General features: G+C 40.4%; 1 protein-coding gene across 7 annotated transcripts in view; it reads right to left on the minus strand.

Annotated features, from left to right (window-relative positions):
* LOC101007826 (amyloid beta A4 precursor protein-binding family B member 1-interacting protein) overlaps positions 1-17,742 on the minus strand; it is a 128,878-nt gene that overhangs the window by 64,312 nt on the left and 46,824 nt on the right. For 5 of the 7 annotated variants that reach the window (XM_031652449.1, XM_031652447.1, XM_021943122.2 and 2 more), the window contains 3 exons: positions 9,673-9,744; positions 7,249-7,336; positions 1,825-2,117 (listed from right to left, as the gene is read on the minus strand). In XM_031652449.1, the coding sequence (XP_031508309.1) occupies positions 1,825-2,117; positions 7,249-7,336; positions 9,673-9,744 (453 nt within the window). Of the gene's footprint in view, positions 1-1,824; positions 2,162-7,248; positions 7,337-9,672; positions 9,745-10,155; positions 10,176-17,742 lie in introns of those variants that run through there. The other 2 variants (XM_021943118.2, XM_021943123.2) reach the window with 2 other exon arrangements.

Genomic DNA, 17,742 nt, shown 5'->3' on the forward strand with positions numbered 1-17,742 from the left:
GGAATGGTAACTTAAAAGATGAAATGATGACTTTAACAGTGGTTCGTATATTTAGATCACAAAAATCTGCTTGGCCCACAAACTGGGATCCGACCTAAGGAATCTGTAGATTGACACATCTCCAGGGATTTGAACACTCTCAGAAATTATATACACACTTTTGGATCAGGATGTCTTTTTGGGGATTTCTATTTTTTTAAATTAGATTCTTAAAGGGGTTCTTAATGTCCCCAAAGGTTAAGAGACACTGAATATATATATATATATATATATATATATATATTTTTTTTTTTTTTTTTTGAGATGGAGTCTTGCTCTGTCGCCCAGGCTGGAGTGCAGTGGTGCGATCTCGGCTCACTGCAAGCTCTGCCTCCCAGGTTCACACCATTCTCCTGCTTCAGCCTCCCAAGTAGCTGGGACTACAGGTGCCCGCCACCATGCCCGGCTAATTTTTTGTATTTTTATAGAGATGGGGTTTCCCTGTGTTAGCCAGGATGGTCTTGATCTCATGACCTTGTGATCCATCTGCCTTGGCCTCCCAGAGTACTGGGATTACAGGCGTGAGCCGCTGCACCAGGCCCAAGAGAATGAAATTTAAACTTACAATTCACCAAAAAACATATGAGCACTGAAAAGCTCATATGAACAGGCAGAAAAGTGAGTGAAGTATTTTATGAGCCCAAAGTTCTTTGAGTTTGGCAAGTTAAGTCTGTCTTCTATTTATAATGATAAGGAAAGGAGCTGTTCTGGTTACATTCTAATTACTTGAATATAGGCATATATCTTTTTATAGCAGTGGTTCTCAAATTGTTTTTTGAGCCACAAGCCCCTTTAAGAAAGCCCATAAAGCTTCACAAGTGCATTCAACTTTGTACTTTGTTTACTTTCAGGGGTTGCATGGCCCCCTCGAAATCTTCATGGACCCTACATTAAGAGTCTCTGTTCTATATTGATCTCCATTTTCACATAAATTTTCTATAATAAGTACACAGTAGAGCACTGTGTGTGATAGAGTATAATTTAATATTTGATTTATGTTCAATATTTGTTCATTCAAAAGGCATTGTATGACCTTCAGGGTCCCTAGGCTCTTATTGTGAGGACCAAACATCATGACACAGTGTGACAACTGTGGAAGCAGAAATTGAACTGGACTCTCCTCTAAAATATTTGGCTTACTCTATAAAGAAAATCCTTAAAAGTGCTCTTTTTACTTTTATGAGAGACATACTATGAGTTAATATCCCAAATAATGATAATTTAAACTTTCCAGTTGTCTGTTTTTCAATATTCAGAAATTTATCAATATCAAGCACCCATCACCTGCCTGCTTTGTAACACCCTCCCCAACTATGACATTACAAGTGATACTTGGATGTGCCTGTCCTACTGAACAGGGCTGCCAAGTTCAACAAAATTCAATTTCACTCTACTCAGAAAATGTATAATGAATGCCGTCCAATCTCTATGTACTGAGCTAGGAGCAGGGACACGGAAATATACAATCAGTTCCACATTTCAATATGATATTAATAAAACATGTCCCCAAAAGACTGAGTTTTATCAAAGAGTGTTTGCATACAAATATTTTTTAAGCAAACTATAGTCAATCCTGAATATGACCCTAATACATTCTTGATATACACCCATGTGGCTTGTTTACGCAGCATTCTAGCTTTGCAACGAGCATGCTCTGTATCTTGGTTTTTTAGTATGTCAGATCTTTGGATGCACAAACTTTGGAATGTAATGATCACTTCAGAGAACATCAGTGATAGGTAGCAGAGGCTGATGGCCCTGCCGTCTCTGGTCCCATGCACTTACCTGAGAGAGAGGTTCAGGAGGTGGTGGCGGCAGTGGAAGGTCTAACACAGGATCAGCTGGTGGAGGTGGTAAGTCATCCTCATATTGGCTGATACCAGTGGCAGCAACATTTGTTCCATGACCAAGAGGGGCTGCACCACTAAAATTTGATGCCTGTAGAGATGCTGAATGATGTTGATTCTGCGAGGACTCTTTCTGTGCCTGGATTGTCCTCTGCTCAGCTTCACTGATGTCTGCTACCAGATCTGCCATGAGAGCCTCTAAGTCTTGGTCTTCCAGTGCATTTAAGGACTCTAGTAGGGAAAATCACATTAATGGTATAAACAACTACTTGCACCTGGAAAAACAGAAAGAAGATAACTTTTAAGCATAATATTTGAGTAGAAAGGAATCCTTATTTTGATTGGTTATGATATAATGAGAAGATTGAGAATATTTTAATTCAATAGCACAAGTATAGGAATTCCTAAAGGACTGTTGCTGCATTTGTTGCATGGTTAATCCGAGTGAGTTTCTAATACCAAGAAAATAAATGGAGGAAATGTGTTCTCTACACTGGGGCACCTGACACACCAGCTATAAAGTCAAATCCAAGCCCACGAATAGATGCTTAAGTAGGAAATCCTTGCATATTATAGTGTAAGATCTCAGAGTTTTAGAAAAGTAGGGGAGGGGAAAGCATTGGAAATGGATAGAAGGGGAGTTTTCCCTAAGCATTTGGAGGGCAAATAGAGTACTGCTGCTATTTAGAAGAAACTGGATTTCAACCAACTGGGGTTTAATGTGCCTGTTACTTTGGGGTGAAGATGGAGCTTCTATAGGCTCACCACCTAACTGTAGAAAACTTCACATTCGGAGAAAGAGCAATTTAAAAAAAATTTTTTTTTATTTATTTATTTGGGACAGAGTCTCACTCCATTGCCCAGGCCGGAGTGCCATAGTGTGATCACGGTTCACTGCAATCTCTGCCTCCCAGGCTCAAGCGATCTTCCCAACTCAGCCTCCCAAGCAGCTGGGACTACAGGTGCATGCCACCAGGTCCAGCTAATTTTTGTATTTTGTGTAGAGACAGGGTTTCGCCATGTTGCCCAGACTGGTCTCAAACTCCTGGGCTAAAGCGATCTTCCCACCTCAGCCTCCCAAAGTGCTGGGATTACAGGCAAGAGCCACTGTGCCCAGCCAAGAGCAATTAATGATAAATAGCAGAAATTAAAGCACCATAGGTGGCAAGGAATTAAAAAATTATGGGATTAAATGGTAGAAACTTAATGAAGATAGTAAGCTGGGAGTTAACTTTTAAAAGACAGGAAAGACAAAAATTTTCAGAGTGAGAGGGAGGGAGGAGAGATCACCTTAGGATTTCTTCCATGTGTGGGATTACTATGGTAATCTGTGTGATCCTGAACATTGATTAGATCATGTGGTGTAGTGGGGGTGGTGTCAGTGAGTAGTCCTGGTGGAGTACTTTGATGATCAGGCATATATGATATGGTGAATATAATGAACAAAGGATGGGCAGGAAGGAAGTGATCCATGAGGAGAATTCTAGCTGCTATAGGTATGACGAACCAGACTGAGGAAATGGGAGCAGCCGGAATGAAGCCTATTCAGTCACAAATAAGCTTTGTGAAAGGATACATTGTCAGACATCATCATCATAAACGCCACGCAGCATATTACAGTAACGCTAGTAGTGCTAGTTTACAGTACTGGGACTAAAGTTTGGGTTTCCTCAATGTGTTAAAAGAGTTTATTTTACTGTAAATCACTTTTATATACAACTTCTTTTTTTTTTTTTTTTTTTTTTTGAGACAGAGTCTCGCTTTGTCATCCAGGCTGGAGTGCAGTGGCATGATCTCAGCTCATTGCAACCTCTGCCTCTTGGGTTCAAGCAATTCTCCTGCCTCAGCCTCCCGAGCAGCTGGGATTACAGGTGTGCACCACCTTGCCTCGATAATTTTTGTATTTTTAGTAGAGACAGGGTTTTGCCATGTTGACCAGGCTGGTCTTGAACTCCTGGCCTCAAGTGATCCCCTTGCCTCAGCCTCCTGAAGTGCTAAGATTACAGGCGAGAGCTATCAGGCCCAGCTTATATATAATTTCTTTATAAAATCAAGTTAAATTAATTTAAAATGTTTTCAGAGAAAATATATATAGAACTAAAGAAGCATATTTATAATTTTCTAATGTAATCAATCACATTGTGACTGTTGACATATAAACCTTTACTCTATTATAAAAATTTTGGGGACAAACCTCCATAATAATATTTATATTAGTAATTTCCAAAGCAAATTTAATAAATTGAATTATTATATTAGTTATTAATAGATTTTTAATATATTAAAGATTTCTAAATTTATCAATAGAGATGAAATGTTTAAATAAAGATTAGCTAAATTTATGAATATAGAATTGAGTAATATGGAATTGGGGAATGGGATAGAAATAGATTTTATTCTGAAATTAGTCACTGACTCTCTGAATGACTTTGGGCAATTTTTTTTTTTTTAAACAGGCTTTTGTTCTGTTGCCCAGGCTGCAATGCAGTGGTAGGATCATAGCTCACTGTAGCCTCGACCTCATGGGTTCAAGCAATCCTCCCACCTCAGCCTCCCAAGTAGCTGGGACTACAGGCACACACGAGCATGCCTGGCTAATTTTTAAATTTTTTTAGAGACAGTGGTCTCACTATGTTGCCCAGACTTGTCTCAAACTCCTGCGATTAAGTGATCCTCCTGTCTTGGCCTCCCAAAGTGATGGAATTACAAGCATGATTACAGGCTCGCACCCAGCCTGGGCAAAATATTTTGAACTCATTTTAGCAGTGTTTTAAAGTGAAGACAAAACAAATCTATACTTAATCTAATTCCATACAAATTTAATTTTCCATACATAGCAGTAGTTTTTAATTGTCTTGTCCCGTATCCAAATTAGACCACATGTGTACATCTTGTTTCCTTAATGAGAAGAGTGTCTTATTACTGTGATGTAACATCACTGTGTTTATATCTTGCTGGGTGTCTGGGTATCATTGCTCCTATCATTGTCAGTGTTGTGATACCAGGCACTGAGTTAGTGCTTAGAAAGCGTCAGTTGAGATGACTACAATTAAACTGAAATATTGATTAAATTTTAATTTTAATTGAATTGATTATAAAGCATGCGGCTGTTATGATGTAGTGAGGCTAAAAGGCTAAATTTGCATTGTTCATATGTGCAAGTGTATGTTATCTATTGCAATCATAATTTTACAAAAATGTATTGCTTTTTTTTTTTTTTTTTTTTTGCTTTTTCTTTTAGACAGAGTCTTGCTCTGTCGTCCAGACTAGAGCGCAGTAGTGCAATCTTGGCTCACTGCAACCTCCACCTTCTGGGTTCCAGTGATTTTGGTCCCTCAGCCTCCCAAGTAGCTGAGATTACAGGTGCCTGCCACCATGCCTGGCTAATTTTTGTACTTTTAGTAGAGATGGGGTTTCATCATGTTGGCCAGGCTGGTCTTGAACTCCTGACCTCAAGTGATCCACCAGCATTGGCCTCCCAAAGTGCTGGGATTATAGGCGTGAGCCACCATGCCTGGCCTGCTTTTGTAAAAAAACTTCATGAATGTTACCATCTTGGTGGAAATGACTGGCAGGAATAATAAATTTGTGTGGCAAATAAAAAGAGTGTAGGAAAAAGAGAAAATCAAAAGAGGTATATTATAATTTATCAAGAAACAGTCACTGGAACCTAATGGTTTGTTACAAAATTACTGGAAATGATAGAAACAGAGAAATCCTGGTTGGACGCCATGCCTCACGCCTGTAATTCCAGCACTTTAGGAGGCTGAAACAGGTGGATCACCCGAGATTTGGAGCTCGAGACCAGCCTAGCCAACAAGGCAAAACCCCGTCTCTACTAAAACTAGCCGGGCGTGGTGGCTCTTGCCTGTAGTCCCAGCTACTTGGGAGACTGAGGCAAGAGAATCGCTTGAACCCAGAGGGCAGAGGTTGCAGTGAGTGGAGATCCCGTCACTGCACTCCAGCCTGGGTGACAGAGAGAGACTCTGCCCGAAAAAAAAAAAAAAAAAAAAAAAAAAAAATCCAGAGAAGCACAGAAATAAAACTTGGAATTCTGGATTTCTATAATTGAACTTCTCTCCTATCTTGCTTTTCACATTTTTGGTAGGCACTGCAAGTCTTTGGGAAATCTTCTTCCAGAGTTGCAGGGAGTTTTCAATAACTTGAAAGTGATTACTTCAAGGCTTATTATTATTATTTTTTTTGAGATGGAGTCTCACTCTGTCACCCAGGCTGGAGTGCAGTGGTGTGATCTTGGCTCACTGCAAGCTCCACCTCCTGGGTTCACGCCATTCTCTTGCCTCAGCCTCCCGAGCAGCTGGGACTACAGGCGCCTGCCACCACACTCGGCTAATTTTTTGTATTTTTTGTGGAGACGGGATTTCACCGTGTTAGCCAGGATGGTCTCGATCTCCTGACCTCGTGATCTGCCTGCCTTGGCCTCCCAAAGTGTTGGGATCACAGGCTTAAGCCACTGTACCCAGCCTCAAGACTTATTATAATATGAATAGCGTGTGGCCTAAAGATGTCTCCACTTAAATAAACTGAGAGTTTTTGTTTTGTTTTGTTTTTTATTTTCTTGAGGTAGAACCTCATTCTGTTGCCCAGGGTGGAGTGCAGTGGCAGAAGCACAGCTCACTGCAGCCTTGATCTTCCTGCCTCAGCCTCCCAAGCAGCTGAGACCACAGGCACATGCCACCACACTTGGCTATTTTTTTTTAAATTTTTCGTAGAGATGGGGTGTTGCCATGCTGTCCAGGCTGTTTTCAAACTCCTGAGCTCAAGCAGTCCTCCCGCCTTGGCCTCCTAAAGTGTTGGGATCACAGGCGTGAGCCACCATGCATGGCTGAGAGATTTTTGGTAATAAAATAAAGTGACAAGTTCAGGAAAAATGAAAAAATGTCAAGTAGACTAAATTACATATAAGTATATATTACATATAAATTTAAAAATATTTTAAATAAAATATGAAGTATCCATTCATATTTATTAATCATTATGAAATAGTTGATTTCTATCACTGAAGGGTCATTTCCTTATTAATATTTTCATATACTACTCCTTGTTACTCTATGGGCTTAGTAATAAGAAGAAACTCCCCTTACTTTAAAGTGCAAGATCATTTTGAGACTTTTCACAAATGCAGAATGGTGTTGCCTTTCGTTATTGGCAAAAATATCTTCTTGATTCTCTCAATTCAATCAAGACACAGTAAAACCCAGTCTGAAATCCATGATTTTAACAATGATATTTATCATGATGTTTAGGTTCCTTTAATTTAGTTTTCAAATTATAGTTTCATACTGATTTGAATCATCATCATGATTTTGAATTGCTTAAGAAAAGAAATGGTTATGCTTACCATTTAAATCTTTAAACCCCACACTGTAGTTAAATTCAGCTCTGGGTGGGTTAGGGTCAGGAGGAGGGAGAGTGTCAACTCCTAAACTCTGTGAAAAAAGACCCACGTCAAAGTTATTCATGATACAAACATTTCTGTAGCACACTTTACTCAGCAAGTCAAAAACCATGTATTATTTACACATTTTCTCCCTTAGCATGTTCTATGAAAACCATATTGTAACTTGAAAATGTTTTATGTTTTATGTTTTATGTAATTTTTCCCCTATAGAAAATTAGAGCTTAAAAATCATTCTAGAAGGAAGATCTTGAAATGGAACATGTCAATGAGAATGAGGTAGTTAATTTTTAAAAAGAACAAATAATGTCTTGTAATGGTGAACACACACACTATACATATACATGTATACAAATAATTCTGTAATGACTTAAGTCATGACATCAAAGAAATAAATATCCAATTACTTGGAGGAGACAAACTGTTTGAGGATGCAGTCTGTTGTAGTAAAATACTTCTTTAGCCTAAAATCTTGAGAACCTACCTGTTTAGCCAAGCAAACCTATGACTGCATCCACTTGGCCACAACAAAGAAACAGCAAAAACCAAAAGGGCTTTGTGTGAAGGCAGGTCCAAGAGACTAAAAGGGGCCTTTTCCTATTCCTTTTTTTTTTATATAAAAATGAGTCTTACTATGTTGCCCAGGCTGGTCTTTAACTCCTGGGCTCAAGTGAGCCTCCTGTCTTGGCCTCCCAAAGTGCTGGGATTACAGGTGTGAACCATCATGCCCAGCCTCTTTCCTGTTCTTGCCTTACAGTAACAATACTTAAATGTGGTCCTACAAAAATCCCAGACTCTGGCCCATCAGAACACTTCCCCCACTGGCTGCAGGAATGAGAGAACGGGTACAGAAAGACCACACACGTTCCCTTAAACTTTCCTCCGCCATGGGAGGAGAAAACACAGTCCTCATCTTTAGAAGTGTGGTTGCCATCGGCTCACAACTGTAATCCCAGCACTTTGGGAGGCCAAGGTGGACAGATCACGATGTCAGGAGATAGAGACCATCCGGGCCAACATGGTGAAACCCCTTCTCTACTAAAAATACAAAAATTAGCTGGGTGTGGTGGCATGCACCTGTAATCCCAGATAATGCTGGGGGGCTGGGGGCGGGGTGGATAGTAGAGATGGAGAATCGCTTGATACTTGGTGAGACGGAGGTCTCGAACTGGTGAGCCTGAGATCTGTGCCACCTGCAACCTCCCAAAGTGCTGGGAATACAGGTGTGAGCCACTGCGCCCAGTCTAGAATTGGTTTATTTTTCCTAAAATAAATAGTCTTTCAAAACACAGACTATTCATTTGGTTTTTTTTAAAGAAAGCTTTAGAAGACCCCTATCTTATTTAGGAATACTGGCTTATTCTTCTTTTGACATTTTATGCAGCAAAGTGATGAGCTGGTTACCTTCTTAGTCAAAGGCTCATTTACGAGCACACTCTGAGACGCTCTAAAGCCCACTTGACTGTAACCTGGCTTAGTGGTCGCTGGGTTAGCAGCTGACTGTAACCTGGCTTAGTGGCCCCTGGGTTAGCAGCTGACTGTAACCTGGCTTAGTGGCCCCTGGGTTAGCAGCTGCCTGGCTGTAGTGGCGCCGACAGTGGGGCTCAGTGACCTCTGAGTCAATCTGATCTTGATGCCAGGGGCTTTTTTATGTCTATGGCTGAGTGGTTTTCACATTCCTTTGAGGGTACTAAGTTCTTACAGTCTAATCACGAGGCACCAAAACTCCCCCTTAGTTATTTAAAATATAGCATTTCCTCAAGGGTTGGTAAAAAGTCTTTACTAAAGATGATATCCAGCCTGGGCAACATAGTGAGATCTCATCTCTACAAAAGAAAAAAAAATTAGCTGGGTGTGGTGGCGTGCACCTGTAGTCCCTGCTACTTGGGAGGCTGAGGCCAGAGGATCACTTGAGCCCACGAGGTTGAGGCTCCAGTGAACCATGATTGTGCCACTGCCCTCCAGCCTAAGCAACAGAGTGAGACTCTGTCTCAAAAACACCCCAAAATCAAACAAAGATAATATTTTCTTAGTGAGTTTATATAAAGGTAACCACAGGCAAATGGCTCAGTGCTGGTGGTTGTAGGGTAGTAAACTTGGGGGTAAATTTCTCTATTGGTAAATATTTGGATACTACAAGTTTGATGTATGTCTGATCAATGTATTAAACTAACTGATCTCAAAAGTGTATAGTCAGGAACAAACTTTTTTTTTTAATCTGTCATTGTCACAATTATATTATATCAGAACTATATAATGTTGCCAATCTTCAGGGTTTTAAAAAAGACAGCTCCCTTGTCATGTTATAATGAAATTCAGCAACTCTATTTTTGTTTTCTAATTTGCCAGTTAAAAAGGGAAGTTTACCTGAGTCAGAAGATCCATCTCTCCCAGCAAAGTGCTGAACATTTGGTCTATGTCTTCACTTGACTCACCCATCTGAAAAAGGAAGAAACTGAGATATTAGCAGTCTCATAAAAGCCTGATCCTAGGATACTCTTTGCATCCCTCTCTTTCCCCTAAGAGCCCCATCCGTGGGCAGCTAAGTTGGGAGAGGACTATACTGAGAGGAAGGCTCATGTTAGCCTGAAATTTCATGCCTGGCTTCTATCCAATCCACTTGATCTAAGATTGTGCCAAACCTTGGGGAACATCTCAGAGCCACAGTTGTAATTTTCCAGGCTAAACTAGTCTTCTTGGGGCCAAAGAAACAGGCTGGGCACGGTGCCTCATGCCTGTAATCCCAGCACTAGGGGAGGCCGAGACAGGCGGATCACCCAAGGTCAGGAGTTCGAGACCAGCCTGGCCAATATGGTGAAACCTCATCTGTACTAAAAATACAAAAATTACCTGGGTGTGGTGGCGGGCGCCCATAGTCCCAGCTACTCAGGAGGCCGAGGCAGGAGAATTGCTTGAACCCAGGAGGCAAAGGTTGCAGTGAGCCGAGATCGCGCCACTACACTCTAGCCTGGGGGACAGAGCGAGACTCCGTCTCAAAAAAAAAAAAACAAACTTACATGAAAATGATGTGAGGAGTGATTAAGCATATTTACCCAACAATTTCCTGCTTTCAAAAGATATTTCTGAAATAATAGTTTTTAGTACATTTATTTAGAAGTACGAGTGGACAAACACTTAGAACTTAAATGGCCACCCTGTCAAGTGAAAAGAGATAGAAAGAAAACATGTTTTTACATTTTCAACTTTCTTTGCCTAAACCAAATGAAGCAATTGCCCAAGAAGCGGAAAAGTTTGCGACAAAATAGGGTGGGATGCACTGTGAGTCGCAACTGGCTGCTCTGTTTCCTGACATTTTTGGCAAGGCTAATTTGGGAAGTTAGGAGACATTACTAGTCCTTTGGCCACTAACTAGCAGTATGTAGTTTGGCAACGGTAATCAATTGTTTCATCTGTAACATGAGGAATTTGTTGCAGACCATTTCTAAGGGCATTTCTTTTTTCTTTTCTTTTCTTTTTTTTTTTTTTTAGACCGAGTCTTGCTCTGTCACACAGGTTGGAGTGTGGTGGCACGATCTCAGCTCACTCCAGCCTCCATCTCTCAGGTTAAAGCAATTCTCCTTCCTCAGCCTCCTGAGTAGCTGGGATGACAGGCACCCGCCACCACGCCTGGTTAATTATTGTATTTTTAGTAGAGACAGGGTTTCATCATGTTGGCCAGGCTGGTCTCAAACTCCTGACCTCACCTGAGGGTGATCTACTCGCCTCGACCTCCCAAAGTGCTGGGATTACAGGATTGAGCCACCTTGCTCAGCCTCTAAGGACATTTCAAAATGCTCTAAAACACTGTAAGATTAATGCCAATTATAGCTCATACTTAGAAGTCTGGTGGGTTTAGAGAATCAGTATGTAATATTTAAGCCAAATCACAGTATTTACTTGAATATGTACATGCATGCATATTTATGTCATTCTTTTAATTTGGAAATTAAAAATATATACAAAAGCAGAGAGAATAATGATTTTCATGTACACATTGTCCAGCTTTAATAATTTTCAACTGGACTGATCTTTTTCCATTTATATCTTCCTACAACAGATATTTTAAAGCAAATATTATTTTTCCACAAATATTTCAACATGCAGTACTAAAAGCTAAAGACACTTTATTTCTTTTTTCTTTTCTTTTTTTTTTTTTTGAGATGGAGTTTTGCTCTTGTCGCCCAGCCTGGAGTGCAGTGGTGCCATCTCACGCCACTGCAACTTCCACCTCCCAGGTTAAAGCAATTCTCGTGCCTCAGCCTCCTGAGTAGCTGGAATTACAGGCATGTCCCACCACACCTGGCTAATTTTTGTATTTTTAGTAGAGACGGGGTTTCATCATGTTGGCCAGGGTGTTCTGAAACTCCTGACCTCAGGTGATCCACCTGCCTCAGTCTCCCAAAATGCTGGGATTACAGGTGTCAGCCACCACGCCTGGCCGATAAAGATACTTTCTAAATCATAACCATAATACTATTATCCCTTCTTGTGTGTATTTAAAATAAACTACTTGGCTGAAATAGGCCAAGTCGAGGCAAATCTACCTTTCTTTGAATAAACTATCTTGAAAACTTGTAGTTCACCCTTTAAGTGACTTTAATACTTTAGCAGTCGCATATTTTTATTTTTAATAGCTTTAGTTATCAGGGTGTCTTAGTCCTTTATTAAATATGTCTATGAAACAAACTTTGTCACACTAGCTTTGCTTTCTTAAAAATGACTCAAATGACCTCCTTCCCCTTCTCCTTCTCCTTCTCCTTCTCCTCCTTCTCTTCCTCCTCCTCCTCCTCCTCCTTTTATTTTTGAGACAGAGTCTCACTCTGTCTCCCAGGCTGGAGTGCAATGGCTTGATCTCAGCTCGCTGCAACCTCTGCCTCCTGGGTTCAAGAAATTCTCCTGCCTCAGCCTCCTGAGTAGCTAGTATTACAGGCACCCGCCACCATGCCTGGCTAATTTTTGTGTTTTTAGTAGAGATGGGGTTTCATGATGTTGGCCAGGCTATTCTTGAACTCCTGACCTCAAGTGATCCACCCACCCAGGCCTCCCAAAGTGTTGGGATTACAGGCGTGAGCCACCACACCCCACCAAATGATTTTTAAGATATCACAATTCTTAAAAGTGAAGTGATGTAAATGATGATGATGATAACAGTAATATTTATCTGCCACTAACTCTGTTGCAAGAGCAACAGAGTTGCTATTAGCAACATTTAGCACCCAGGATAGCATTGACGCTGAGCAATCAGAACAGATGAGGCTGTAAAATCATTTTGGGTGAATCAGTGCATATCCTCCAAATATCCACCCTGCAAAGCTAGCACTTAATCTTCCCAAATTATCTTCAACAATTATCTTGGGTTTATCACTTAGGAAATCTGACATAATGAAATCTTCTTGCTTAATTTTTCCATCGTATATTTCCCCCTCTCCCTATTTTAAGAAGAAAAAAATTATTTTCTTCTCCTACATAACCTTATCACCCTCGCCAAACAGGACTGAAAACATTTTCCATCTGAATTTTCTGCCCCCTGCAGTGGCTTTTCTTTTGCCCTCCTTCTAGTCTCTCCCTCGTGAGAAACACAAAAGCTACCCTGAGCTGCGGGTCACTGAGGGTATTGCATGGTCATTTCGAGGTTTAAGTTTTGCATGTTTTATTTTGGAGGACGGATGCTTGAATTGCTATGAGATGCATTAATTTTCTCTAGTGCCCTATCTGGCATCCAGTGTAGGAGGTGTCTTGCAGGAGCACAGGAAATTGTAAAACTGTGTTGGCCAGGAGTCACTGGGAGGGGACAAGAAGAGGTCTTTAGTTAAGAGAGGTCTAGATTCCATCAAACTAGCACATTTCCTAGTAGCAAATGCATCCCAAAGAATCAGGTGTACATACACGTGGGACAAGGAGGTGTGTGTTTGAATCCAAGGAAGCCACTCAGTGAATGCTGAAGGTCAGACCACACAGAGCTGACAGGTGAGCACCCAGGTAAAGAAGCAACAGGTGAGAAAGAAAACAAAGGTCTAGGTCTATGTGTGCAGGGAAAGTCAGAGAGGAATCAAACACAGCATCAGTGAAGGATGATAGAAGATACTTGGCCTATTTTGTGTGTATTGTTGGGATTAAAAAAGTGTTTATGGCAGCTAGAAGACAGGAAGATGGCTGCAGGTGGGCGCCGCCCCTGTTTCAGGAGGGAAGTCAGCATGAGGACTCTTTTCCATGGGGTTTTATCCCCACACAGTTGCTTACAAAGTATCTGAATCATATCCTCCTTTCTTTAAATGTCCTACAAGGCTGGGCATGGTGACTCATGCCTGTTATCCCAGCACTTTGGAAGGCCGAGGGGAGAGGATTGCTTGAGGCCAGGAGTTTGAAACCAGCCTGGGCAACATAGAGAGACTTCTCTACAAAAAATTAAAAAATGAGCCAGGTGTGGGGGCACGTGCCTGTAGTTCCAGCTACTCAGGAGGCTGAGACGGGATGATGGCTTGAGCCCAGGAGGTCGAGGCTGCAGTGAGCTATGATGGTGCCACCAAAGTCCAGCCTGGGTGACACAGTGAGACTCTTTCAAAAAAAAAAAAAAAAAATTCCTACAAAATGGCAGAAAGTATTTAAGTAGACATTATCTCCATGGTTTCACAAACTGTCTCCCAAAACAACTAATATGGTATTAAAAATCTTGTCATGGGTTTTTAAGTTATTATTTTAATAAGGGGAAATTCTTGGAATAAATAATAAAATTCCAGAACTGCTCACGTGAATTTCTTCCTGAGTACAATAATGTGAGAAAATAAAGGAATCCTTCAGATGAATTACTATTAACAGAAAAAGTTAAGAGTAATTATTGGTGTTAACACATTTCAGATTTTTTTATGAGAGTAATCCATTTTATAAGAATAAATATAGATTTGTTTGCTGACCTCAAAACTGCCAACCAGCATTACAATAAGCTTATAGGAACCAAAGATAATTTGAGTAACAAGAATATTGCCATTGATTCATTCTCCTGAATCCTTAAATTTGGAAAAGCACTAAAATAAAGTCTTGAAATGTGACATCAATGAGTCAGAAAAACCCATTGAACCCAAAGGCCTTGTTTCTCAGGCTGTGCACACCACTGCTACATAACAGGTTAATGACGTGCCACAGTGAATCATCCACCTAAGATGGAAATAACTCAAAACAACAGCGCGTTCTCGTGACCTCTCCCTGCATTCATCTGCTGAAAATCTTTCCCCCTGCCCTTTCCCCTGCCCTTTCATTCCTCTCCCTCAGAGTCTGTTATTGAGTTATTAAGTGGAGTCAATATCAAAATTGTGCTGAAACCTACAGTCGTAAGTAAACTTGCTAGTGAATGGATCACAGTTGCACGCACGGTGAAAATAAAAAGACATTTGACTTAAGGGCGGTTTGTAACAAAAATTATTAATCTGTAAATGCAATCATGTGACATAATTGACCTCTCTGCAAGAAAACTTTATTTTTGGAATGGACAAACAAGAGTTATACACATGTGTACAGTGTACACACACACAAGCATAAGAAAACAGGGCTGTGCCTATAGGTACGTGTGGTGTTTTCCAAAGGTCAAAATAAAGATTAAAAGAGAGAGAGGAAAAAAAAAACACCCAGCCCTGACAGCTAAAAGTGTTATTTGGGTTAGCAGCCAGAAAGAGCCGGGGTGGAGTTATCACAGTGAAGCAATGCATTGCAAACAAGCCGTGCTCACATCGTGACTGGGTGGAGTTAGAATCTTTTTGTGAGTATGTCACTTCTGAGTTCATTTTATGTCTTGGGAAGAACCACAAGTTGTTGATGAAAAATAAATGGAAATACTACAAAATCAGCTAGATTTTGTGATCATTGTTGTTATTATTGGATAGACGTGGGGTGAAGTGGTTGAAGCCGCTCGTTCAGGCTAAAACTTTCCCTTAGGTTCCTTAAACAACAAGGAAATTTTCCCTAATGCTTAATATTTCTAGGCTTTTATCCTTAAATTGTTTTTTTTTATCCTTAAATTGTTTCTCTTTTCCACCTGGATACATTTCAAAAATATGTCTTTTAAACATTTATCCTGAGTACTGTGATGCATGTGTTTTACAGGACATATGTTTATATCGACGGCAAAGTTAATCTCAAACATTTAACTCAGTTTGCATGAGTTTGGGATGCCGTGAAGATCAGCAATTCCGGCCATGGAATCTGGAATTTTGGACCTGGATGAGGGCGGCCCTTACTGCATCGGTCAGAGTAGCTTGCCTGAAAACAGCCAACTCAACATCCCCCAGGCATTTGCCTCTAAGCAGCTCCAACTCGTTACTCCCCCTCATGCATTCTCTTCCTATGCGCCCTCACTTGGTAAAAGGCCATTAGTCACATATCAGTCTGACTTAGAACCCTCAGCAAAGTCCCTTACTCCTCCCATTTTTCCATCTAGTAGGTCAGGGAATCTGTTGGCTTTTCCTGTAGAAGGCTTCTCCCTGCCTTCATTCTCTCTATCAAGTCACAGTTGATACCTCACCAGATCACCCAGCCTCCAGCCTTCTGCACTCCCTAGAAATATTCACCACCACCACTGCTGCAAATTGCAAATACAAATGTGAACATGCCACGCTCCTGTTTAAAAGCCTTCCCTGGCTGCTTATGATGAAGTGGAGAGCGTTCAGGTACTCAGCGTGTCTTTCAAAGTCCTTCCTAATTTGCCCCAGTCGGGGCCTTTTATTTTTTAATTCATTTATATATTTTTACATTATTTTATTTTATTTTTGGCAGAGACAGGATCTCGCTATGTTGCCCAGGCAGGTCTCAAACTCCTGGGCTCAAGTGATCCTCGCACCTCCGCCTCCCAAAATGCTGGGATTACGGGCGTGAGCCATCAGGTCTGGCCTCAGGACCCTTACTGAACAGGGTTTTTAGAACTCTTTTGTCTTTGTATATGCTATTCCCTTTAAATAACATCCTCCTCTGTCCATATCTCCTTCATAAAATCCTACTGATCATTTAAAATCCAGCTGTCATGCTAACACTTCAATGGTATCTTCATTTCCAGCAGAGATTTGCTGTCTATTGCATTTGGTAAACATGTCAGTAAATCCTGGCCTTAACAACCAACTTGACACGGTATTTAATCTCCCTGAACTTCAGTTTCCTTGTCTGTAAAATAAGGAAAACAATAATGCCGAATTCATAGGCTTGTTGCGACATTTAAACAAAATAGCCAACAATACTTGGCATAAATTTGCAATCAGCATTTGCCACACTGAATCACACTCTTTTTTGTTATGGTGTTAGAATCTCTTAGAAAACTGGGAGTCATTATTAAGTAAGAATCAGATCTTGTTGATGTTTGTGTTCAGAAATGCTTCGTTGGAAACCCAGAGAGATTGAGTAACTTCCCAGACTAATGAGAACTGGGCTAGAGTCCAGATCTCAAGCCTCATAGAACGTTCTCTCTCACTTGACTGGCTACACGTTCTACAAGGCTCCTGGTGTGACACACTCAGAAATGTCACATTCCAGGGCCGGGCAGTCCTTAGAGGTTGCCAAATAACATGTTTCCAAGAACTATCAGAGCAATTAAACAGTCTTGTTTCTAAGCTGCTGCTATAGGTACAGGTTTGTGGAACCTCATTCACTATAATACTTTCTCTTTTTCCAATGCTATTTCCAAGTGAGTAAATACTGATACTTACACAGATATGTTGTGTTGGTAAACAGAAGTTTCACTGGGGCTCGCATCTATTTAGGCCTGAATCCGTTTTCAAACCAAAAATTGTAGTTGCTTTAAGAAAAATTCTGATAACTACCATGCAACTTGAGGCAACTTGAGGCAACTTGAGTGACAATATCAATGACTTTTCTTCTTTTCTAATTCAATCTAAAGCCAGTTAACATTTCAAGTAATAGGCTAATCATTATTTAGTAAATAAAAACACGTTGTGTTTTCTATCTTAATTATTTCTTAATTCATGTCCTATAACTAATTTCATGTGTTTATTTTAAATTTGCTGATCGGTAAGAATGAAAAGTGAACACATAAACATGCTTAAGTACTCCTTTGTTATAACAATAATATGTTATAATTTCGTGCTAGGAACTGAATTTTGAGCAGAATGATATTAAATTAAGGGATTATTTGATGCTCTTAAAACTAAAAGATTTATTCATAAAAGCATACCATTTTATATATTAAATTAAATATGTAATAATAAAATTGTTTATAATAGGAATTTTTTAATAAAACAGAAAACAAAAAAACACTATTTTTCATGTAAGTTCAAAACAAGGCTGGGCGTGGTGGCTCATGCCTCTAATCCCAGCACTTTGCGAGACTGAGGCAGGTGGATCACTTGAGGTCGGGAGTTTGAGACCGGCCTGGCCAGCATGGTGAAACCCTGTCTCTACTAAAAATACCAAAAAATTAGCTGGGCGTGGTGGTGCTCGCCT

The sequence above is a fragment of the Papio anubis genome, chromosome 11 (assembly GCF_008728515.1).
Source record: "Papio anubis isolate 15944 chromosome 11, Panubis1.0, whole genome shotgun sequence".
Lineage (NCBI taxonomy): Eukaryota > Metazoa > Chordata > Mammalia > Primates > Cercopithecidae > Papio > Papio anubis.